The sequence below is a fragment of the Mugil cephalus genome, chromosome 22 (genome assembly GCF_022458985.1).
Source record: "Mugil cephalus isolate CIBA_MC_2020 chromosome 22, CIBA_Mcephalus_1.1, whole genome shotgun sequence".
Classification (NCBI taxonomy): Eukaryota; Metazoa; Chordata; class Actinopteri; order Mugiliformes; family Mugilidae; genus Mugil; species Mugil cephalus.
Genome location: NC_061791.1, coordinates 11,645,500 through 11,669,313, shown reverse-complemented (window position 1 = coordinate 11,669,313; position 23,814 = coordinate 11,645,500). Strand labels below are relative to the sequence as shown.

At 43.8% G+C, this 23,814-nt stretch overlaps 1 protein-coding gene across 5 annotated transcripts in view; it reads right to left on the bottom strand.

The window, feature by feature from the left end:
- Positions 1-23,814, bottom strand: part of dock4b (dedicator of cytokinesis 4b) — a 117,026-nt gene that overhangs the window by 4,974 nt on the left and 88,238 nt on the right. For 2 of the 5 annotated variants that reach the window (XM_047575007.1, XM_047575009.1), the window contains 17 exons: positions 23,350-23,443; positions 22,938-23,086; positions 21,650-21,736; positions 21,419-21,523; positions 21,019-21,160; positions 19,786-19,952; positions 17,691-17,777; positions 14,827-15,003; positions 12,233-12,316; positions 10,953-11,072; positions 10,488-10,609; positions 9,424-9,535; positions 7,955-8,036; positions 6,664-6,773; positions 3,466-3,538; positions 1,261-1,377; positions 469-533 (listed from right to left, as the gene is read on the bottom strand). In XM_047575007.1, coding sequence (XP_047430963.1) covers positions 469-533; positions 1,261-1,377; positions 3,466-3,538; positions 6,664-6,773; positions 7,955-8,036; positions 9,424-9,535; positions 10,488-10,609; positions 10,953-11,072; positions 12,233-12,316; positions 14,827-15,003; positions 17,691-17,777; positions 19,786-19,952; positions 21,019-21,160; positions 21,419-21,523; positions 21,650-21,736; positions 22,938-23,086; positions 23,350-23,443 — 1,893 coding nt within the window. The remainder of the gene's footprint in view (positions 1-468; positions 534-1,260; positions 1,378-3,465; positions 3,539-6,663; positions 6,774-7,954; positions 8,037-9,423; positions 9,536-10,487; positions 10,610-10,952; positions 11,073-12,232; positions 12,317-14,826; positions 15,004-17,690; positions 17,778-19,785; positions 19,953-21,018; positions 21,161-21,418; positions 21,524-21,649; positions 21,737-22,937; positions 23,087-23,349; positions 23,444-23,814) is intronic. The other 3 variants (XM_047575008.1, XM_047575010.1, XM_047575011.1) reach the window with 3 other exon arrangements.

Here is a 23,814-nt window from a genome sequence, read left to right as displayed (position 1 = left end):
AATCAGTTTATCTGTAGATAAAAAAAAAAAGCGCAGCGAGGTCAAAGATATTAGATACTCCCGCTCGTCACGTTAATAGTAAAGGAAATTACAAACAGGGCTCAATCTTTGAAAGTGAATTTAGAGGCTAAATAAATCCATCTGGTGTTGCATATTTTACGGCTAACAGGGCAGGTGACACCCTCCCCGAGCTTCAATTCACACGCGGATGAGGACAGTTGGTGCCTGACAGGTGTGCGTTTAGCTAATGGCGTGAATGCCCTCCGGCCAGGCTCGTTCTGAGGCCTCTTTGGGACGGCCGTGACATAAAATAAAAAAAATAAAAAAGGACAAAATCAGCAGTACCGCAGCAGTTAACAGCTTCACTGAGCAGTAAAGCAAAGGTAACGGTTGACACAGAGCCGGACGGAGGCCCAACACTAAGATGTAAGAGGAAGAGATATGAACAGAGACAGAAACGGAACCAACCTTCTGCGGCGATCTGGACGTCGGGGCGGGAGACTGCGACCTCATGTTTTTAGCCGAAGAGCCTGCTGACAGCCAGACGAGATTGAAAGGGGGATAAAAGAGGTCAAATTAGAGAGTGTTTCCTTCCATTCACCAGGATGACACAGCACTGACTCATGCAAACACACACGCACAGAGCTGAGAGGGCCAGTGGCTTAAAGCATCAATGACTCAAATAAGCGCTGATGGTCTGCAGGTCCTTTAGCCTGCCCTAAGCTGTTTCTACATCCAGCAGCTGTTACCACTCTATGCAGCGAGGGCAGAAGAGGAGGAGAGGCAAGAGGAAAAACACTCCATCTGCTTATTATGCTGCTGGGCGGTGGGATACGGCAGTAAACACTGGGGAATAAGTAAAGTCTGTTGCATCTGTAAATAAGTAAATAACTAAAATACAGTTTGAGCTGACGGAGGAGAAGAGTGTGGTTTAAATGTAATGACGCACACTTCTCAAGGGGCTAGAAAGGAAAAACCATGAATCCGGGAATTGAGTGGAATTTCAATTCGGATCAGTTTCCTCAGATTCCTCAGAGATTTTCATCTGAACTAACACATCTCATATAAGGAGATGTTAGCAATTGGTTAGCATGGAGGGGAAAAATCGCCAAAAGCCAGGAGCATCAGATGGAAGAGAAGGGGATAAAGAAAAAAAAAGCTTTAGTAGGAAGAGGTGGTGGGAGCACCAGGTGTCAGAAGCCAGGCTGGAAAATTAGTATCATTCTTCACCGGAGGTTTCATCGCGATCGGCCATTTTACCTGAGTACGGTGGCCTAGGAGGGACAGGAGGGCATAGCAATTTGCCGACAGAGTCAGAGAAGGATGGGGCGCCCTCTTTGACACTGTCTAGGCTCCAACTACTGGGGGTGGGTCTCACTTTACAGCACACAGAAACATCACAAAGTCACATCACAGGTCACGGGTTACACAGCACAACAACATGAGAACGCAGTGGAGTCATGCAGATTTAAATGGACGGCAATGACGTAAACATTTGACTGTCGCTTATTAAACCGCTTCCTGAGAAAACCTCATTAAGCCGTCCTACAGAGTAAGAAAACCTTCAGATTTATGTATTTCCTTCTTCTTTTTTAAAAAATAAATAAATAAATAATTCTGTGCCGAGTTGAAATAATGGGTTGTCTCATTCACCAGGACGCAACAAATCCTCGGCAATTTCTGGGTTGTTTGCCCGCTGTCAATCAAAGCGGATCAAAACACATCGAAACACTGATGTTTTTGGAGCGCTGTAAAATACATAACGATGTTCTTGAATTTAAAACTCTCCCGAGCGTCCTCTTTTTGTTCGAATGTATCCGACCGGTATGATCGAGTGTGTGTGTTGCGTAACTGTGGAGCCTGCCACATTAACTCCCATCTGGCCGTCTCTTTTGTCTTTCCACTCCGGCTTTTAACTCAGCTTTGGAGTGCGCTCTTAGCTCGCCGCGCCGCATCGGCATGTGCATTACGCGCCGTGGAAAATAAGCAGTGCTCATTCTGATGCACCGCAGTTTGCATTGCGTGTCTGCCCCCCCCCTTTTTTTTTTGTTGTTCAATTTGAAGCCCGAATGTGTGTTAGAAGAACCCAGTTTTTGGAGCTGCGGTGCATGTGAGCGGACTTTAAACGCAGCTATTGTCCGCGCAACTCGACGCTCATTTGCTGGGTAATCATGTTTCCTGATTGCTGCTCCTCTATAAAAAGGAACAAAACTGTAAAGCCAAAATAAACTCAACACAAAACCCCTCACATTACAGGCTGTCGTCATTTAATGTCGAGAGTCGCATTCAATCAATCGTTTAGCTCTGCGGTAGCTACTTCCAGACTTGGAGCTACTTCAAGTGCGGTCTGTAAAAATAAAATGTAATCAGGGAAGTGAAACCTCAGCGAGAGGTGTTGGTCAGGTCACTCAGCGACTGAACGGGCTTGAAAACACTTTTTTTTTTTTTTAATAAAACAAAAATGTTTTATAGCGTGTGTTGCATGTATCTGGGGTTATAATTGGAGGTTCGAAAAATAAAATGACGCTCATGCAATCACAGCTTTTCGTGTAAATTCTCGCACATTTTTATTATTGTTATGTGCATAAAGGTGTCATGTCACCATATTGTGGCAGTGGATGTTACCTCTCGCTGCATTATTTACACATCACACCAGAATCGCAGTGGAAGGTGTGTGTTTGTGTGCGAGTCGCGAGGAAGCTATCACATCCCCGCTCCTTATTTTAAGGTGTCTCTTCCGCGATCCTCACTGATTATCTGGCAAACAGTTTTACCATTAACAGGTGGAGAGAGGGGAGGAAAAAAAACAACGCACTGTCGATTTATAAGTTTTTAACAGCGCAGAGAAACTTTTCTGGTTTATTTTTAATGAGAAGTAGATGGGTACGTTTTTCTTCCGTCTAAATTTCACAAGTGGATTTTTCTTTTCCCCCATACGCATTCACGCATCCGTCATCATTGCGGGGACAGCACCTGCTCTTTTATCACTCTTTTAGGATGAGGGATGATGGAAAGCTACTATCCAGACAGTGGATTTGTTTTTTTCTGAGGAGCAGCTCCCTGGAGCAGCTGCGTGAAACCAGATGCCTCCAGTCACTCTGTGGTCAAGCTGTCACACGCGCCGCACGTCTTCGGAGACGATCGGCCGCCGTGGGCGAGCGCCGGCCCGTTACTGCTGTAGTGACCGTGCTCCACTGGAGCGTGGAGGCTTTGTCTCTCGGGCAGGAATTCAAGAGCGACAACAAACGGCGCTTTAATTGAAGACAATGAGCTCAGAAAACAGCCTAATGCACCGCATAATATACGCTACGAGAGTGTATGCGGTATATGTCCGCTGGTGGGGATGCCCTGCGAGGTGACAGCGTATTTTTTTGAGTGTTTTTCAGAGTTCTGAGTGGACAAGGCCTCGGCGCATTCGAGTGAATTGTATGAAAAATATGCTAAACACACGAGGAGTGTTTTTACCTTTATCCGGTGCTGAGAGGTTGGGGTCACTCCTTGGTAGAGTGGTGTCGCCTATCTGATGAGAGGGAGCCCTCTGCACAAAGGAGAGATCATCAATATTACTGTCAAATGCACACGTGTTAACGTGTCTACAGAGAGACAAATAACCTGGAAGACGTGATTAAACTGCAGCAGAGTCGGATTTGATTACTGACTCGGAATACATGTTACCATCAATTCACCTGAGATGATATGAGAACCTGAAGGCAACGTGAATGCTCACGACATTGTATTTAGCGTAGTCTACATGTAAACAGCCACAATGGAATCTCTAATCAGACTGATTTAAATAACATTTCCCATAAAGGGCCTATAAAAAGGTTTAAGAGATTATTACGATACAAGCGATCAGTGTTTCTCATCATTAGCGATGTGCCGATCGATACTTGGATATCGATACATCCGATACCAGATCGTTATGCTCCAAAATCATTACTCAAATTAAAATATCGATACTTTTGACACTTTAGTCATTTGAGGTAATGAGCATCATTAACAGGAACACAGTGGAAAGCAACTAAACTATCGAGTTGCGGCAACACAACAAACCTTGTGAAACACCTCAGGTTAAACCACAACACAGAATGCGAGGCATTAACGATGAGGAGGACAGAAGAGGAGAGCAGTGTCAGAATTAAGACGGAAGGTTTCATTTTCATAGTAGTTCTTAATAATTGAAAAACAGTTTATTTTCATGGTCTTTTTTTACTTATTTTACATATTTTTGTATGAGTTGGGTTTTCTGTTGTTGTATTGGCTTGGCTATATAGCAAACGAGACCAAGCTTATAATAAATAAATTCTTTATGAAGCTATGATTCAAAATACACTACTTTTTTTTCTAGATTTACTTGACACATGATCGGTATCGCCGATACCAGCCTGAATTTTACTCCGTATCGGATCGGAAAGGAAATCGGTGGTATCGAACATCACTACTAATCATCATCGATATTCCTTCAGCAGCCAACAGCCACATCGGTTCGTCTGTGGGATTCAACACCTGAACGGGGTACAAGAGGCAAGTGAGCGGTGCCAAAACGCAGCCTAGCCGACCGTAAAAAGACGAATGGCCTCGAAGAGCTAGCACATTATTCTTCTGTTGCCGTAGCTTTGTCAGTGCGGGTGAAGTGTGTGACTGTGTTATATGCCGTCCTTCAGCTAGAAAAGGAACTGCAATATCATGTTGTTCTTGTCGGCTGTTGTTATTGTGGAAATATTAGCTTGCTGTGCAGGAATGCCTTTTTTTTTTTTTTTTTCTTTGTACAGGAATGAGTCAGAGCTAGACTACACGGCTTTAACGAAACATCAGTAACATCAGCTGCTCTTGAAAAACTGCACTTCTCAGCTACTCAAGGTCTCACAGCATGTGCCCTCGTCCGGGAGGCCTCCCCTCCCACCCCCTCTTACCCCTTAAACATAAGTCACCCGTTGAGATATATCACACATTAGAAAGGTGACTTTGTTTTCTGGCCCAGTGTGCACCAGATAGGTGGCTGCAGTGCTGGACAAATACAGACCTGCTTCTTATTTTGTCTTTTTGCTTAACATAGAAATACGTAACACTGGACAATCCTGTGGAACCATCCTGCAGTTATGTCGTCCAAACAACCAAACCGTGTCATGTGGACGTTGAGAACGTAACACCGCACCGTAGCTGACTTCATTCAAAAAAAAAGACCCAGAATTGAAAAGCCAAGTGGTTTAAGCTGCAGATTACGTTATCGATTTTCTTAACACTGTAATCCTTCGCTTTTGCCTCATGTTAGTGACGCATGAAACAAGATTTCAAGCTTGGAAGGTGTCTTGCCAAAATCAACCGTGGGTGCTGTGGTTAAGTTCTCGTCTTGTGTTTTTATCCATGTACAATTTTGTAACTTTGAATATTTATTATTTTCTTTCAATCAAATAACTACTTATTTTTACCCTAGTTCCTGATATGTGACCATGTTTCCTCTCAAAGATCTCAGAAGTTTTAGTCCCAGGAACTTTTATAAAGGAACCATGCTTCCACAGCCGAAGAATAAGTATGTTACACTCAAGGTAAGCAAATAGATTTTTACGCTAAGACAGTGCATGAAATAAAATGCTCAGTACTCAGCCAGTCAGAAATTTTCAGCACTGGAAGCCCCGCCCCTAAAGTTCCTGCCATTTTTAAAAGGACTACATTCACCTGATGGAAACATGACCTTCAATCCATGGCTACAGCCTCTCCGACCACCACCAATATGTTTAATGAGGGACTTTATTGAGTAAGGACTTTGCATGGGTTTAATAATTTCCCCTACACCCCAGTTGGAAACGTACCGTCAAAGGTTCCCAGTGCCCGAGGAAAATTCCTGTGGTGCAAATGCAGCTTATGTAAATTCTTTTTACTACTAACGATTTCACCTTAAGCTTTGAGTCACCTCACAATATCTATGCAGAAAGTAAATGGGACTTTTATTTCTAGAAATAATGACTCTAGCCCTCCTTGCCATCCCTCATTCATGCCAATACGTGAAAGACCATAATGACACCCTACAGGAGACAATAAAATAAAAAAATAAATAAAAAATCCAGCAACCCTTTTCACTAAATTTTCAATCCATTTATTTCTTTTTGGTTAAAGAACACATCAAACTACTTCAGAGAGCGAGACGCTTTCAAGCTCTCTGCAGAGATATTTTTCTCTGTTACTGAAAGGTCAAAGACTCATTCCTCATTTTTTCCCCTATCCACTCTCCCTTTAAAAAAATACTATGGTGGGTATTTGGTTTTATGTAAAACCAAGAGCTATATAAATACTATACAATGCTATACTATACTATACTATACTATAGCACACTATACTAACAATATATTATACTATACAATACTACTCTGTGGATCAGGGTTTTTCCAGTTCATCCCACAGATACATGATCAGTTTGGGATCCAGTGAATTTAGAGGCCAGATCAACACCTTGTTCCGGTTTTCATGTTTTTTTGAGTTGCTCCTAAACTCAAAAAAGATGTGCGTCTGTGTCAGGCTGCATCCTGCTGGGGATGGCTGCACACTCAAATCCGATTATTATCTAGTAGAACCTAAGGTATAATTAAATATGGAATAATTCAACCACCCTGGCATTTATGCAGCTGTTAAATGCAGATGAATGTGCGTGCGTGTGTGTGTGCTAACCTGAGACGGGTCAAGTGGGTTGGGGAAGATGGCACTGACCGGCCTCTCCCGCGGAGACAGGCAGGCGTTTTCTCTGGAATGCTTGTGTTTCTCTGCCATTTGAGGTGAACCTGAAATGGACGGTGTGAAACGTTAGCACAGAAACACACACAAGCGAGCACACGCGCAAGAGCATGCGCAAGCACATAAGGGACCGAGCGGCAGCAAGGTGTTAGGCTATTACCCACAAATACGGGCAATCAGGAAAGGCCAATCTCTCTTTCTCCCTCCAAACCTCTCCGCCGTTCTTTCAGCCTCACTAGCTCCGCAACATGATAAATGGCCTCGCCCCTCCTCCGCACTCCTCCTAACCTCCCTCCTTATGTTGCACCAGACAATCACAACACAGGCATGCGCTACAACTCCACGCAGCGACACGCGAGAGGCCCACACGTGCCGGCACTTCCTTCTCGTGGCACTTCGCTCAGACGCTGCAGCTTTCTGCATCGATCTCGATCCATTAGCAAATGTGATGGCACTTGGAAGACCATGATACGAGTACGAGATCCCCGTCGCTGGCTTCCGTTCAGATCGCGCCACAGTGGCAATAATTCTCGACAGGCTTTATGGGTAGACAGAGGGCACTTTTATAAGGGCACCGCCCGCTGTCAGCCGCCTGCCAAAGGGGAGTGTATACTCTTCCATAAATGTCTTCATATATTCTTACTTTTTATGACGGGGATCAGGAGAAACACGTTTACACAGTAGAACACACCGTGATAAGAGCAAGAGAGAAGGCATTAGGCGTTTTCGAGGTGGAGTGTAGGGGGGGGGGCTTGGATGACCGAGGCAGGCCCGGACAGGAGATCACGCTGAGGTCCAACAGGGATACTCCGCACGGCCGTAATCATGATTCACTCTCTGTTGTGCCGTCTTGCATTTTCACTGGCTTTTCGTGTTTCTTTTTGTCTTAGTCCATTTTATTTATTTATTTTTTTCTATTTAGGTCTCATTCTGAATTCTCTCCGTTTTCCCGGCTCTCACTTTCCATTCAGTCCTCAATGTTCTCTCTCTCTCTCTCTTTTTTTTTTTTCCTCTAATCGCACCGTCTATCTCCTGCGCGCTTATCCCCAGCTGTCATCTAACCCCGCCAGACAGGGCGCCGCCGCGGCTCGAGAGAACATTGTGTCGCTGAAAGGTCAAAGGTGCAGTCCGTCGGGCCTCGGCGTGACTCACTCTGGAGTGAAACATCTGCTAGAAAGCCTACACGGTATAATATTGTAGTTTTGTTTTCGGAGGGGGCCGGTCTCACCTCTGGCGCTGGAGGGGGCTGAGCTGGTGACGTTGGGCGAGGCAGAATGGTTGGAGCTGAGGCTCGAGGTAGACGGGCTGGGCTGTAGGTGGGAGAGACAAAGGCAGAAACAGCGTTACCATCACTAGAATATTAAACATTAACTATTTACACCGTCTAACTTGATACATGATAGAGACTTGAGAGCAAAGAGTAATAGTATTTCCAAACTAGTAATCACATTAAAGTTACTTATCCAAGTTACTGTGCATTACTATTTTTCACATTTTATATTTTTGCTTTTTTCTTCCTATCAGGGAGTGACATTATGCGGCAAGTCACGTTTTCAGCATGAGGGCAACTCAACTGTAATACCAGAGTGGCATCCTCAATGAAGCCCATGAAGTGCAAATAATTGCAGTTCATCGAGTGGCCACTTGAGGCTCCAAAAGGGGAGAAAATCCCCATAGACCCCCATTTAAAAAAGCCCATCATAGCAATATTAAACATGTTTACAGCCTGGTACAAAAAAAAAGATTTTGGTCTCAATAGTTGATTTCACTATTCATGACAACTGTTTCGGGCTTGAATTATTTAGTTATAGTTTAATATTCTGCATAAGGGCGTTCCCGCCTTGAGTGACAGGCAGTAGCCTGAGCCAACAGGTAGCGAAGAGTTGGGTGGGCGTGTCTCAACGTCCAGGCTGTGGAGGAAAACCAGTAAGGTGGGGAAAGTTAAAGAAGTTGGTTGGGCAAATGTTGCCTTTTTGATATAAATGTATTTTTATTTTCTTTATTTATTTGGTAGGGGTGCAGCAGCTGCCGCACGTAACTAATAAACTTGCAATCTCGGTTACCTTTAAAATCAAGTAATCTGCAAAGTACGTTTTTAGAGGAGTAATCTGTAATCAGTAATCAGATTACGTTTTCAAGGAAACTGTGGCAACACTGTCTGCAACAACCAATCATTTTAAAAATAACAACGTGAAATGATCATCAGAAAATTGCTCTTTATCTGGACAACAAAACCTGTAATGCCCCAAACTAATTGTGTAATGTTTTGGACATTACACAATGTCTTTTTTTTTTTTTTCCCCTATTCTGTTTTCCCTACTGTTATTCCGAGCCTGCCAGGTGCAGCGGACAGCTTGCCAGGAGTTGTCGGCAGTTTCCTGAATTGGCCAAATCTAGTTTAGATTAGACTCCAGCGGGCTTCGCTGGACGGACCACACAAAGCAGCGTGTCCTTATTTGATGTAATCGTGACAATTTGCTTAGCCGGACAACGCCTGGAACAAGCAAGAGAGGAAGTTTGAGAGTGGGAGAGAGGTGGGAGGATTAAAAAAGTACTGCTAGTGAAATCCGTTGGGAGCAGGAGGGCAAATGTTGGGATGCTGGACTCAATCTCCTACTTTTAAGAGCGTTTGCTTTTGCGCGCGAGGGGGCACGAGAGGCTCCATGCGTGCGGGTACCACTGAGAAAGAGAGACTACCTGCATGTTGAAGACTTCATCCGAGCTCTCCGACTGCCCTGTGATGTTACTGACTTCGTTGGAGGCTTGAGACGACAGAGAGGACGAGGAGTAGCGGTTCACCGCAGGGTAGCTGAGGGAGCTAGGGGTGGTAGAAAAGACATAGAAGGATGGGTAAGGTGGTTTTCAATAAAGGGAACGAATTTAACGTCGTTATGTTTCATTAGCTTTGAGAGGATTCACTCACCGAACATTCAGCGCGAGCAGACGCAAGGCCAATAAAAGGCAGACAGGCAGGGGGGCGAAGAAAGAGACAAACAGAGACAAAAATACTAGATTAGAGGGAGATAATTGCATCCAATCACAGCTTTTCATCAAGTTGCCAAAAGTGTGACAGAAAGGTTAGAGAACACGTAATGGGCTTTAATACGAAGGTTAAATAATAATAATTAAAAAAAAAAAAAAAAGTAAGCCGGTTTTGCGTTGTGAAACGCAAGAAAAAAAAAATCAAAACCCAACAAGCAAAAAACAGGAAAATGTCACAGGGAGATTGAGGTGATCTGAGAGTCTTCCTCTTTCTCTGTGGCTGTGCCCCTTGGGATCAGACTGTGGAGGCAGAATGTCGCAGGTAGACAGAGTGGCAGGGTCACTGAACACATCAAAACAGACACGAACACACACAGTCCGTCTGCCGGCACGGCTGCAGCCGCACAGAAACATCCCTGTGGGTGCCAGCCGGCCAGTACTCACTCCACACCCACCCACACACCGAGCAGTGAGGAACAGAAAGGAGAGGACAGAAAAAGCACAGAGCGTGGCGTGCATGGGTGAGGTGGACGAAAAGAGAAAGAAAAGGCAAGGTACGGACAAAGGTCATAGAGAAGAGCACATCTAAAGAAAGAAGAAACAATAGCAAGGAGACACTTTAAATGTTCCTGAGGCTGGAGTTGGAAAGCTTCCCAGGTGATATTTAAATCTTTACCAGAATATAGGACGGAATTATTTGAAGAAAAATAAATACATAAATGAAAAACAAGAATTTAAGGAAAAAAAATTGAATTTTCATGAGCAAAAAGAAAAGTCACCTCCGCCTGGTGACTCCTCTGCCACCGTCTGGGCTAATGATGCTAGGTACCGAGTTCCTGCATGTGCGCGGGCTTCCGTTGGTGAAGTGGACTGGACTCGCACGCACATAAGCCGGGAACTCCTGGGGTTTTAAATTGGGAGAAGAGAGAGTGCATGTCATTAAAGGCTTCTCCATGCCAGCGTGAGGTATGTAAATAAACTACACAGTATGCAGATGAAGGAAGTTTGTTTAATGAGGGGTAGCTTTCCCCTTTCGAGGACTAAAGGGGTCATTTACTCTGAAGTCTGAGCACAGCGGTCGCTTTCTGTTGTCACATCCAGTACATAATTTGAGCAAAATCTTGCAAAACTTGTGAGTTTACTTCAATTTTCCTGACACAGTCGACAATCATTAGCTAAATTAACTTGGTGATATTTGAATCCACCGTTGATTTGCAGATGTACAAACAGGTCTTGATGCCCACCTGTATGCCCAGGCTGGATTTCATGAGATGGAACTGGTCCACAAGCTTCTTGTGGAGGGGTCTCATGTCTTGGGGAACAAACTTCTCGTGCACAGCAAGGCCATACTCCAAGATATGTGCCTGAAGGGAGAAATGAAAGTGTTGTTATACCTCAGTTCCTATTTTATGTGTGGAAAACAAAAATGGGAATGTATAACTATGAATGAAATAAGTAACATTGTTCACTACTCTGTCCTGCGCAAGTAGAATCTTAGTTCCACATTTCATGCAGTTGACCATTATATCCTGATTTAGACAATATAGGTGGTGGATTCTAGTTTTGTGGTGTCCCACAGGGCTCTGTGCCGGGGCCGCTACAGTTCTTGTCATTTTTACTGCCAATCGAACAGATTATTGGCAGAAATCAAATTTGCAGACACCAACAATAATATAATAATAATAATGTCTATCGAAGTGCTATACAAACAGTTAAAACCGTTAACAGAAATAAACTATTTAAACAGTTTTAAGCACGTCAAGACTCATATGAAGTAGTAAATAAGTAGGTACTTAACTTTGCTTTGAATAACTCAATAGAACATAGAAGATAATATTCAGCTTTATTTTTCCATCAGACCTTGTAAGACTAAAGCTCCTCGACTCTCTTCATGCTGATAGGGACGAGACAGTGTATTTTTTATTTTTTATGTCTGTTACTGCAAAAAATACAGCCCCCATAATGTTGTTTTGCCTCTTTCTACGACTGCTCATACCCACCTGGGTAGCTTGATGGGTTAATTTAGAAGAGTGCCTGTTGTTTGATATCCATAAGTAGCTCTCTAGATCACTACTGTCATGTACTTTTTTCATCACTTAATCAGGCCTTGATCCCCTGCAGGCAATTTTGTATGCTCCATCTAGTCTACTTACTAGGTCAAATAGAAGGTCTAGTATCAGCCCTCTACTTATGTCTTTTCACTGGCTCCCTGCGGCTTAAAGGATCCAGTTTCTCACTTTAAGTACAGAGCACTAAAAAGCCAGGATCTTGGGTATGTGACTGATATCCTCCATTCTCACGCTTCAGTTTGTTGAGCTTCTTTAACATATATATTGTTACAGTGTTTGTAACAACTTGTGAATGATGCGAGAAACAGTAGATAAATTATTATGTCGTGGGCAAAACCCACCGGTACTGAAGCTAAAATGATAATTTAACTGCTCTGACACATTGGCTAATGCTCAATAATCTCTGATTGGCATCAGTTGGTAATAGGTTTTTGGTTTTGTCTTTTATTTCTAACCTGTTCAAACATGAGTTCTCTTAGTCGCCCAATCTTCTCGCCATCTTCGGGGTGATTCATAATGTAGTCCTTCACGAAAAAGGCCTGTTTTGAGACAAAACGCAGAACATCTGTTACTCACACTCACTGGGATCTGAAGCAGTAGGCTTTCTGCACTGCAGCTTTACCTGAATCCCAGCTGGCCTGACACAGTGAATTAGCTTCCACACATTTATTTGTCGAGTGCTTAAAGACATTCAGGAAAAGTGAGCAAATACACCACAGTAAGCTAACATCCCCCTCAAAAGAGCTGTAGTGCTCCTCTCTGGGTTTTTGTGTTGTGATATTATTATCAAGTTCAGGGACCAGAATAAAAGTAAATAAGATCTAAAAATAGAAAAAGACAAGCACAGCACCAAATGGTTGTTATGGGAATCAAAAGAGACGAGTTCACTTTGATTCAAGAGCCGGTCTGGTCTCCCATTTTAAAAGCGTTTATTCGTGTCACTGCTTTTTGTTACACATTATGTCTCTTTAGAAAGATCACGCTACTCGATAATGGCATAAAGAGTTTATATTCTCTTTCTGAGACATTTCCAACATAAAGGCGATTCAAAGGAGACAAAGATAAGATGGAGAAATGCCAAAGTCTGCTTTGAATGACGATAACAGTTTTTGTCGCATCCATACATTTAATGCCAGATCCTTGCTGTTTGCAATGCCAGCGTCTACAGATTACGGGAAATCCTTTTCAATCTGCATCAGAGTACACAAAAGGAGAAGAGACGATGAACCGATGACAGGCCAAGCTTACAATCTGTTTTCCAATCTGCCCCTGAAGGAAATGCACACAGACACACAAAGAAAGAGCTGAAAGGTAAAGGGGGAGTTCTGCGCAGTTTCTTTCTGAAGGACACAGCTGTCTATCTCCAAAGGGAAAGTTAAGGAGAAGAGATACTCAAGGCTGCTTCAAACATACACATACACAGCCACATCCCTAACAAAGAGACTGCGAATACGCAATAATAATTCCAGACAAACATCCACAGACGGATCAGTATGCCCTGCACGCGATACCGCGTTCCTCTCTTATTAAACTCCACAACAGGATAGATAAGGAATTAAAAACATTTTTTATTGCATCCAAATCATTGGACTCTTTGCAGTCAGACGTGCAACAGAGTGAAGGCGGTAATTCTAGCGAGAGAAGTACAGCAGGAAATGCGAGAAATTCTGGAAAAAAAAATAATCAATAATCGCCGACGAATGATGGAGATTTCTCGTCGGGCTGCAGGGGAGTGAAACCTCGGCGAGGAGTAGCTCAGTTAATCATTAGAAAAAAGTCCAATTAGAGATGGAACTCTGGGGGGAGGGGAAAAATAAATCAAGACAGCATTCCCCCTCGAGGGTTTCAACTGAAGCTAAAGCTATAAATCTGAATATTAATAATGACAATTTCTCCTTCGTTCGCGGCAAACTTCCACAGCTGTCAATCGGCATTACGCGGGGAAATTAATAGATTTGCAGGCGGAGTCCGTGGGGTGCCCGCGTGGTATGTTCGGCATGGAGGAAATGAGCGTTGATAACAGCAAGGCGATGAGCTAGCTGCGGAATGAAAAGGCCCCATCTGTGTCCAGTTCATGGAAAAATATGTTTTGTGAATGCTGTAAACATACAAACTACCCGGAGAAACATCATTTGTATGCACAGGATACTGTATATATGGATAATCCTTCATACTGGGTATAAAAGTAAAGGGCTCTGCAAGTATTTTGGAAGCCACTTCCATACGCTGTAATTTTTCTAACACAATAATGGCAAAAAAAGGTTGGAAAGCCATTTACCTTTGTGGCTTTATCAGTATCCAACAAACCTTAATGGGCTACTTCTACGCAGAGGCATGCTCTCCACTCGCCAGCGCACGCGTACAGTATGTGCCCGCTCAACACACACTCAGACGCGCTCACAGCGGTTGCTATGCGACACCGAGCAAGTCGCAGAGTCCACTCGGTTTTGTTGAGGGCTGAAAGTCATTTTCTTGAGGAGATTCTTTTTTGTTGTCTCTTTTCTTCAATTGTGCTCCTCGCGGTGAATGAATCCCGCGACCGTCTCCGCTCGAGATGGCAGAAGTACATGCAAATGTTTGTCGGCGAGACCGTTTTCTTTTCCAATCTGTGCACGGGCTCGTTACCACTTCGGTGTATGATGTACTGTAGCAGCTGCATAAACACTCCCCTCTCATTCATTAAGCTATTATTAGCCATCCATCTGTCTATGCTCCTTCCTCCCCTTCCTCTGTCTGCCACTTTTCGACCTGACCCCGCTCACTACCCACATCCATCCATCCATCTATATCCATTGACTGAAAACTGCGACCCATCCACTCCTTCCCTCCGCCACCAATGCATCTAATACCCTCTCCACTCGGTCAAACCTTCACCCAACCGTTCAAGCATCCGTCCATCCATCTGTCCAAAAAGCGCTCCATGTCCACGCGCCGCTCGTGCTCACGCTCACCTTCATGCATCATTAGACAATCCATATGTCACAGCGTTTCACTCCTGCCCGGGTCTCTAAAACCCTCCAACCTTATCCTCCATCAAGCCGTGCCATACCTCTTGGTAGCGGGCCAGCCCCCCGTTGACAGCGGCGTCGATGACCCCGTTGAGGCACATGGTGAGGGGGTTGATGTTCTGCATCTGCCGGCTCTGACACTGGGTGATCAGCGTGCGCAACTGTAAGTTCTTGTTCTCGATCACCTCAATGGCGTTCTCCAGCGGGCTCACCTCCACCTGTGGACGGCAAGGTTACAGAAAAAAACGTTTAATGGATTGACTAATTTTTGCAGCGTTCTTACTACAGTCTGAACGCTTGGCTTTAAAGGTGATTATTATCAGCCTTTGATTCTTTTTTTATCTTTTATAATTTTTAAATGCGTGTCCAACAAGTCCAATAGGAAATGTCCTTCCTTTCATTTCAAATTGGCACATATACAGATTTAATTAAAAATAACATGGCGCAACCTTAGCATTCATTTAGGATTGGAAAGCCTTTAAATATATGTATTTTTTTCATGTACAGCCTGTTTTAATTTCTTGAATTTGACAATTTGATGCCATTTATCACTGAAATATAAGTTTTTGTTGGGCTACACCAATAATTTCAAAAATATATTAAGTTCTCGCAACGTATGTGTTTGTAGCAATGGATGACTCCACTGTGTCAACAATGTCAAAAAAGGTTTACAACCATGCTGCTTTTTAAGGGTACAGATAAGACTGGTAATAGATCATCCCGAGGAGGTTCTAACCACGTCCCTTTTTGGGGCAAAACGATTTTGTGTACTGCACAGACAACCTTTGTAGCATAATGTCTGTAGCACAGATACTTGTCTGCCACAGCAAATACTGAAGAACGGGATAGTGGTAACAAAACCGCATGTTGAAGTGGGGCCTACATTCTTTGTAGGCTACAGCTAATGGTTGATGCTAAGTTCTTGTTGTTGCTTTAGCCAAAACTGAGTGCCTACATATATTAAGTCAAATTTCCTGGATGTGACAGATTAATCTGTCAGTTTAAAGTGAGTAATTTCATCCAAAAAAAGGCTCAATAACTTTATATCAAACATGTATGTTATAATTTCAGTCTTAGCATGCTGACATGAATTTCATTAATATACATATATGTATATTTAGTCCGAAACATCTACAGGCATATGACGTCTACTTGATGTCCAATCTTCATTCTCATTTTTAGTCTAGTGCCTTAGGGGAAATATCTCTCTCCACTCTGTCTATGGTTATTCTCAGCCGTCCAGCATGTCAACATGTGGTATATCAAAACCAAAGGCAGTTGGACTTGATTCAGTGTCCTTGAAGACGTATCATCAGGTGGCTCCTTCAGTTCTGGGAAAGATTTGGGGATTTAATTTTCACATCTCTGTGGGTAGTACCTACCTGAAACTCAAGAGTAGGGTCTGTTAACCACCAGATACTCTGCACCAATTAGAGGATGTTGTTCAAGTTAACCTGGGTGGTATCTTCTCTTCACGATTGTTGGTTCTGTAATGACCCATTAACGGCCAGAAACTCTCCAGACAAACCGTGCATGGGGGTGAAGCATTTTGGGGAGATACATTGAGAGTGTGTAGTAAGTGGCTAATAGGTTGTGTCTCAGCCCACCACCCCTCTTTAGAGAGGGTGTTTCCACTTTTACAGATGGCTTCCTTTACTCCTCTTTCAAGCCATCAGTCTCCTCCGGATAAAATGCGTCAATAGCTTTCATCAAAAGGCTACCCCTTTTCCTTTAGGCTGTAAGATGGACTGCTGAGCCCCAACCTGAAGAACATGTAGAGCCAACCAGTTCAGGAGACTAAATAATGTACAGAGTTGTCCATTGGGGGGGAAATAAAACAACCACTTCAGAAACACACAGTTGTGCTGCAAACACAGGAAAGCCAAGCCCTTTAGGTCATGACTCAGCAGTCCATTAGTTGGTGACGTGTCCTCGAGAAAAACGCAAACAAGTTCAGCTGCCTTTGTTTTTGATTTGCCTCCACTATGTTCAACAGTTAGTTGTTAACTCTGAGAGATGTGATTTTTAGAACATTTTTGCCAAAAACCGGAGACGTCTTGTCTTCTTCATTTGAGATAAGAGTAAAGTAAGACAGTAAGGTTTGTAATCAACCAGAAGATGGCAAAAAAAGTGCATCCAAGCAGCAACTGATCAACAGGTAAAGTATACAATGATTATAGCAGCTTATAAATGTAAATACGGGCACACACATAATTAGAATATGGGCGCTTTTGAACACCCTCCCTTCACTCAGCCTTTCATTTTCTCTGTTTCTCTGTCTCACACAAAGCTTAATCCTTCAGCTAGCACAGCTTTTTGCCAGTTCTGTATTTCACATGCAATTGGACCGCGTAACCATCGTAGAGTAACGCTGGGCTTACAATCCACAATTTCACACCACGCTCAGCAGCTGTGAACTAAAGAATGTGCGCTCAGAGCGTCGGAGACAGACACCGCGTTACGTTTCGCGAACGTTGGACTTAACGGCATTTTAAATCCTCCCACTCCTTAGAAATCTGAATGGGAAGACAAAAGGCGTTTTCAGAGGATTTGCACAATGTTGCAATGGACGAGTATCAGGTATGACGCCCGGGCCAAAATACAATTTCCCAATATAAAAATCCATTCTCAAATTGGACATGTTGGCAATCAAAGCAAAGCTATTTGACTTCTAGCACGACATCCAATCAATCCAGCGGAGGAAATTTAATGTGTCCAATAGCCCCAAACCTATGACCGAGGTCATTATTGTTGTTCAATTTAATGACGAGGATCAATACGTGGATATTGGCTGGCAGCAGTCTAAATTGCAACCAGCAGAATAAAAGCGTGTGTGTGTGTGTGAGATGACTGTGTGTCGTATAAATGTCTTTGTGGTTATAGCGTCAGAGGTGGACAAACTCACCAGCTCTCTCTTCTCCACTTCGAACCAACGGGAGATGCCTGGGAGGCTCTGGACCAGAGTCAGCGTTGTCCTCTCCACCCAAAGGCTCTGCATAAATGCACATTCACCAGAATTAGCTGCTTGCTTTAAAATAATAATAATTTAAAAAATCCATATTTATGCCTTATGCAGACATGCACCTATATCTTGCAGCCAGCTGCGCGCAAATGTAATTACAGATTCTCAGTTTGAGGGAAACATGAAAAGCACACCCTCTGCCAAACACCCACTTTTAGGCACAGGTCATATGTCATGTCTTATATCGCACATCATCATTCATGTTCCACCACTTACACCGTCAGCCAGCATGCTTGTCAACATGCCAGCACCGCACAAGGTCATCCTGACGGTAAACTATGGAAAACTCTGGTACGCACTGCAGGCTGTAAACATAACAGATTCACACTATAGCGGAGCACCTATAATACTGTTTATGCTGTGCTGTAAACACATCAAGAAGCCTCAAGGTTCTGGCAATGTATGTAATATACCTTTCACAAAGTTTTATAGATGAATGACTCCACCGTGTCATCAATGTTAAAAAAAAAAGATTTACAACCATGCTGCTTGTTAAGGGTATAGATAAGACCAGTAATAGATCATCCAGAGGAGGTCCTAGCCACGCCCCTTTTTGGGGCAAAGCAATTTTGTGGACTACAAAGAACAACACTTGAACAAGCATGGTCTACATTCTTTGCAGGCTATAGCTAATGGTTGATGCTAAGTTCTTGTTGCTGTTTTAGTCAAAACTGGGTGCCTACGTATATTACGTCGAATTTTCTGGATGTGCCGGATTAATCTGTTGGGTTAAAGTGAATAACTTCATCCAAAAAAAGACTCAATAACTTTACATTTAACGTGTATGTATTACTTTCAGACTTAGCATGCTGACATAAATGTCATTAATGCTAGCATGCTAAGGCTCATGAGCATTGACATATATGTATATTTAGTTTTTAACTTAAGCATACATACATATATATTCTTTATATTTATTTGTATTTCTTATTTTCTGCTTGGTCATCTACAGATGTATGATGACCAAGGTCCTAGTACGTCTTCATTTATTTTTAGTTCTTTGTCTTGCTCAAGGACACTCCAACAGAGCAGATGAGTGCTGACATGCAATATCGATCCGGTGTCCTCGGGTTGAAGAAAGGTCTTCCGACTCACTACACAACCCTGCTGCCCTTTATTGATTTTATGCTCTTTAAGGCCAAGAAACCCACCTGGATGTTGCTCGGAAAAAAAAAAAAAAAAAAAAAAGCATGTAATACAGTTTAATAGCAGGAAGTTGAAAGCAGAATTTGACATAAATAAAAGTCTTGACCTTTCTGCAAACTATTTTTTTTTCCCGCTGACGGAAAGTTTGCCAAATGGTGCGCAACTGCTTTCTTTACTATATTATCATGAGTGATGAAACCATATCGATGCCACGTGGAAAAGTTTATCATACATATTATTCCCAGTTGAGGGCCGGAGGTACTCAGCCTTGATGGAAATGCGATATCGTGATTAAATTTGGCCAAATAGCTTTGATGGAACCGAGATGAGGGGCCTGCATGAAGCGTGTATGTATTAAAAACTGAATATTTATGAGAATGATATCTGTGTGTGTTTGGAGCGTGTGTAGCTGTGCATGGATGTGGATGTGTGTGGCCGAATTAGGCCGTAAAGACTTCATTTAAGCCGTACACAGCTCTGACTAGTATCAGGGTTTCTGTGTGTAATTACAGATACCGGAGTCAGAATGAATAAAACATGCACTATACAAAGATTAATACCTGAGCACTGCTTTAACTATCACTACCTACACAGCACTTGATGGATGAACAAGGGAGAGGAGGAGGGAAATAAAGCTGTATCACACCAATCTGCTGTAACCAAAGTTAATGTCCAAGTAGATTTTAAATATTTATTTCCTATCACAAGACATTCTGCAGTTGCTCCTCACGTGTTCATAGGCTCTTTTTTCATGACATTGCCTGAGTGTCCACATGAAGTGTCAATGATAACAGGGATTTTATTTATTTATTTATTTGTTTTTGTCCCTTACCTTAAACTCGTTCTCCTTGTCTTTGGTGCCCTTGTGAAAGGGCCGGTCGTATCTGAACCTCCAAATGTGATTAAACTTGTAGAAGCTTTTGATGTTGTCAGGCACCCCGTCTCTCTGCAGCACATCCTGACTCTCTGGGATCGGAGTGACAGCGTAGATCTGCAGGTCTGAAAGCACCGGAAGTGAAGGAAAGTGCAAGAGAAGAGCAGCTGCAGGCTGGATTAAAAAAAAAAAAAAAAAAGTTCGGGGGGAGTATTGTACACACGGGGGGTCATGTGTTTAATGCGCGCACCTCTCCCCTCCAACGTCCGCTGTGTTTCATTAGCCAGGCCGAGCCAAGACTACGCAATTACTAAGAGAAACCCCTGCAGCGATGAGCAACTTTACGACAGAGAGGGCAGCTAGCACACAGAAATTCATGCGCATGATAATTTTTGGCGAGGATATACAGATGGGTGAGCAATCTGAGGGAGACAATTGATTGGCATTATGTGAGAATAACACACTGTGCTAATTTATTCTATCATCAATATCATTTAGAGCAGGGGAAGTGCGCTCACACTAAAAAAAAAAAAGGGGTGAAAATCACAACATAATCTACCCTCAGACGTCTCTTAACGTCGTTCTCATCAGCCTTTATGTCGCCGTTTCCTTCCCTTTACTTTAGCATGTAGGCCAACAGTTGTCCCATACGTCGCCGTGAATAATTAAAAAGGCACACATATTGTGTGAATACATTTGAGCGCTGCATGGAAGCGAAGACGGAGCTTCTTGATGTTAGTTAGTTTGAAGTGAGGGTGCAGATCCGGCTTCAGAAAACACACACAAAAAAAAATTACAACGTGGAGCCTTGTTTTAGCTCATTTTAGCCTCATTTTTGTTCCAGCCTAATTCTCACACATTCAATAGCAAATCACCTTGTTAATTTAGTTCAGAAGCTCAAACGTCCCTTTTGTATATAAGCAACTGCACAAGTGCTTTGTGTTTGATTCTGTGCTACTACAGGCAGCATGCAGTACGTTCCTGTGCATAATTACAGTGAATGAACAACGAGAAAGAGGTTGCACAAAGCACAGTGAGGTATATGGCCCTTTGTGCGCATACGCAAAGCTTGAGCGTGTGCACTGTGCCGTCTGGTTCGAATGCGTTTCCACACATCAGACTGCAGCACGGATGTCTCAAAGCTTGCGTCGATAAATTTAAGTATGTGCCCCGCTCTACAGCCAAGGATACACTGCGCATCTGCCTGGTATATGGTCTGGTCCGGCTGGTTGACGTGCTGCATGGCGATGGCGTGGGGGAACTCGTTGAGCATCCGCTGCTGGAAAGCCTCCAGCCTCTCGTAGTCATGGCCGCGGCACACAAACTCCTTGTTCTGCAGCGACGGGAGGGGGAGCAAAGGGGACAGCGCGGGGTTAGCTTGACATCTAGTGGACGCACTCGGCAACTGCGGCCCCTTCCGCGAGCCCCACCAAGGACAGGGGCCTGTTACATCATTAAATGGCACTGAACAAGAGTTGGTGAATGTCACCTTGCACTGGGGGAGTCTTACACAAGGAAAGTGAATTCTTCTCGCGGATCCTTTTCTTTACTCGTCTCTATTCAACACAAAGAGAATGTGGAGGCTCCTTACCCGCAAGAAGAAAGGAAACTTCTTCCCATAGAAACCGACTCTGAAGAATTCAGGTTCTAGTCTTTGCTGGTCCATGATCTTGTCATAAAGAGATGCTTCCATCATCTGGCAAAGAAAATCAAGGACAAACTTGTATCTACAATCCAACAATGTCTGTATAATGAGCTGTGTTATGCACAGCAAAAGCCTCCTTGTTAAGGGAGTACAGCGACAGCTTCTGTAATAACTTACCCTCATTTTGCTCAAGTTCCTGTAGTCGTAGTAGGACTCGTATTGGTCGGCGAGTTCTCTGCAAAGGATGATGCCGTTCTCCCAGCACTGTGCGCGCAGAAACCCAAAAGACACACTCTTATTTCCCGGCACGTTAATAACCATGTCAGCAGTAACCGCGTCAGCAATAGGCTGAGCAGAGACGTGAGCGCTTCATCTGCAGCGGCCAAACCACGCTGCCTCCACCGGGTGGCACTGCCGGGTCAACAATACCGGGAGTGAAACACAAGCGCTTCACGCAGGTACGAGCGCGGCTCACACAACCACCCAGCTAATTAAATGAAAGGCTCTCCTTTCCGGGCTGCCTCCTAAATCCCCCGCGCCGCGGCGCCGGCAGATGGCACAGGCCGCGGACGGGAAGGAAAATTGGACGATGAGTAACGAGGTGAGGCGCTTTAACGATTCTGCAGAGCTGGTTATTTTAGGGCTTTCATAATGCCGCTTTCTCCCACCCCCCCGAGAACGCAGCACAATTGCAAAGGTAGTTAGGATAAAGAGGTAAAATTAGAAGGAAAGAAATGATAAGTGGCGGGGGGGAGGGGAAAAGACGGCACACCCGGGGAAGCATCCCACAAATGAAGCCGCATCCTGGAACGGCTGAGCTGCGTTTAAGCTGCCAGTCTCACCGCTGACTCTCAGCGCACCCGTCGGTCTTCATCGCAACATTTCTGAGAGGAGCGCCGGAGAATACTGCGAGACAGTATGGATCCCTTTTAATTAGAGCCACCAGCGATCCACCTGATTAAACCGGGGAGGTGTTGATGCCTCGGGCTGCTGTCACAGTCCATGACAGGTAGAAATAAACTCTGTGCAGCGCGCGGCTCTCCGCTCTTAAGGAGGGATTTCATTTCATGTGAATGATGTCATATCCCCGGAGCAGCGGGGAACAACTGGCCCTCTCATCGAGTATTAATGTTTTATGAAATTGTTCATGCTTATTATACTGAAATCCTAACACGTATTTACTCTAAATGAGCCATTAATAATAATGGCTGTGCTTCCTTTTCATTTCCAGGCATGAAACGGAATCACATTTACGTCCCAGAATATGCATGAGGAGCTGACGTGCTGCTGGGTGCTTAGAGCTCTTAATAAAACCGACTGGCTTAGTGCATTCACTGACATTTAGCAGCGCTAAGAAGCCACTTGTCCTGCTGGTGTAAGGTCTCGTATGTGGAGGTACTACGACTAAAATCTAAAAAAGCTTATTAGATTTAATTCGTAAAAGAAAAAGGAGAGAAACGCTCACCTTCCCCCTGTCGAAGTTCTGGACAATAGTGAGATGCAAATACTCTTTTCTTTGCCACTCGCTCTGCATGGGATAGTTGAGGAACTCTCTGAGCGGCCTGTCCGACCATTCCAATAACTCATCGTACAGCAGCAGGGTGTACGACGCCTCTGTGAAACACAAAGAGCACAAAAGAAAAAGGCGAATTTGTGAATATGAAAGCGGCGTTTTAGGAAAACACCACGGAGGAAAATATGACTTATTCAGAGCAACACGTTCAAGACACATAAAGGGATGAAAGGAACGTAAGAGCGACACGTCCTCCAGGAGGATAAACATGTGTGCGCACACTCCGCCACATGCAGCAGGACAGGAATAACGCATCCACCCACACGAAAAGACGCCGTGTCGCGTTCGCTCCCGAAAGGCGTACCTGTGTAGTTCTGAGCTTTCAAGTGCAGGTCGTAGAGTTTGTGAATGTAGCGGATGTACATCTCCTCCTTGTTCAGCTCGGTTTTGTAGAAGTTCTGGCGGGAAAGAGAAAGAAGGGAAACAGTCGTCGGGTGAGTTTACAGACGTAAACGAGCAGAGCGTTTAAAAGTGAGGGCTCCTTATGTCAGGGCCGACGACTGGTGGAAACCTTTGAGCCATCTGCCTTCAACGTCCAGGCGCTTTTGCTGAGGGAGGTACGTGAAGAAAACCTCATATTCCTGAAACTCTTTATCACTGACATTACACTGCTGTCAAAATGTCAACATATGGATTAATCTGCCTTATAGGTGCTAAAACTGTTATAAAAATACAACCCATGCCTTCGAAGGCTAATGTGGTTAAAAGTCTTCAGCTGGATACGAATGTTGAAAGAAAATATTTGGGGAAAATACTTATTTTCCTTTCT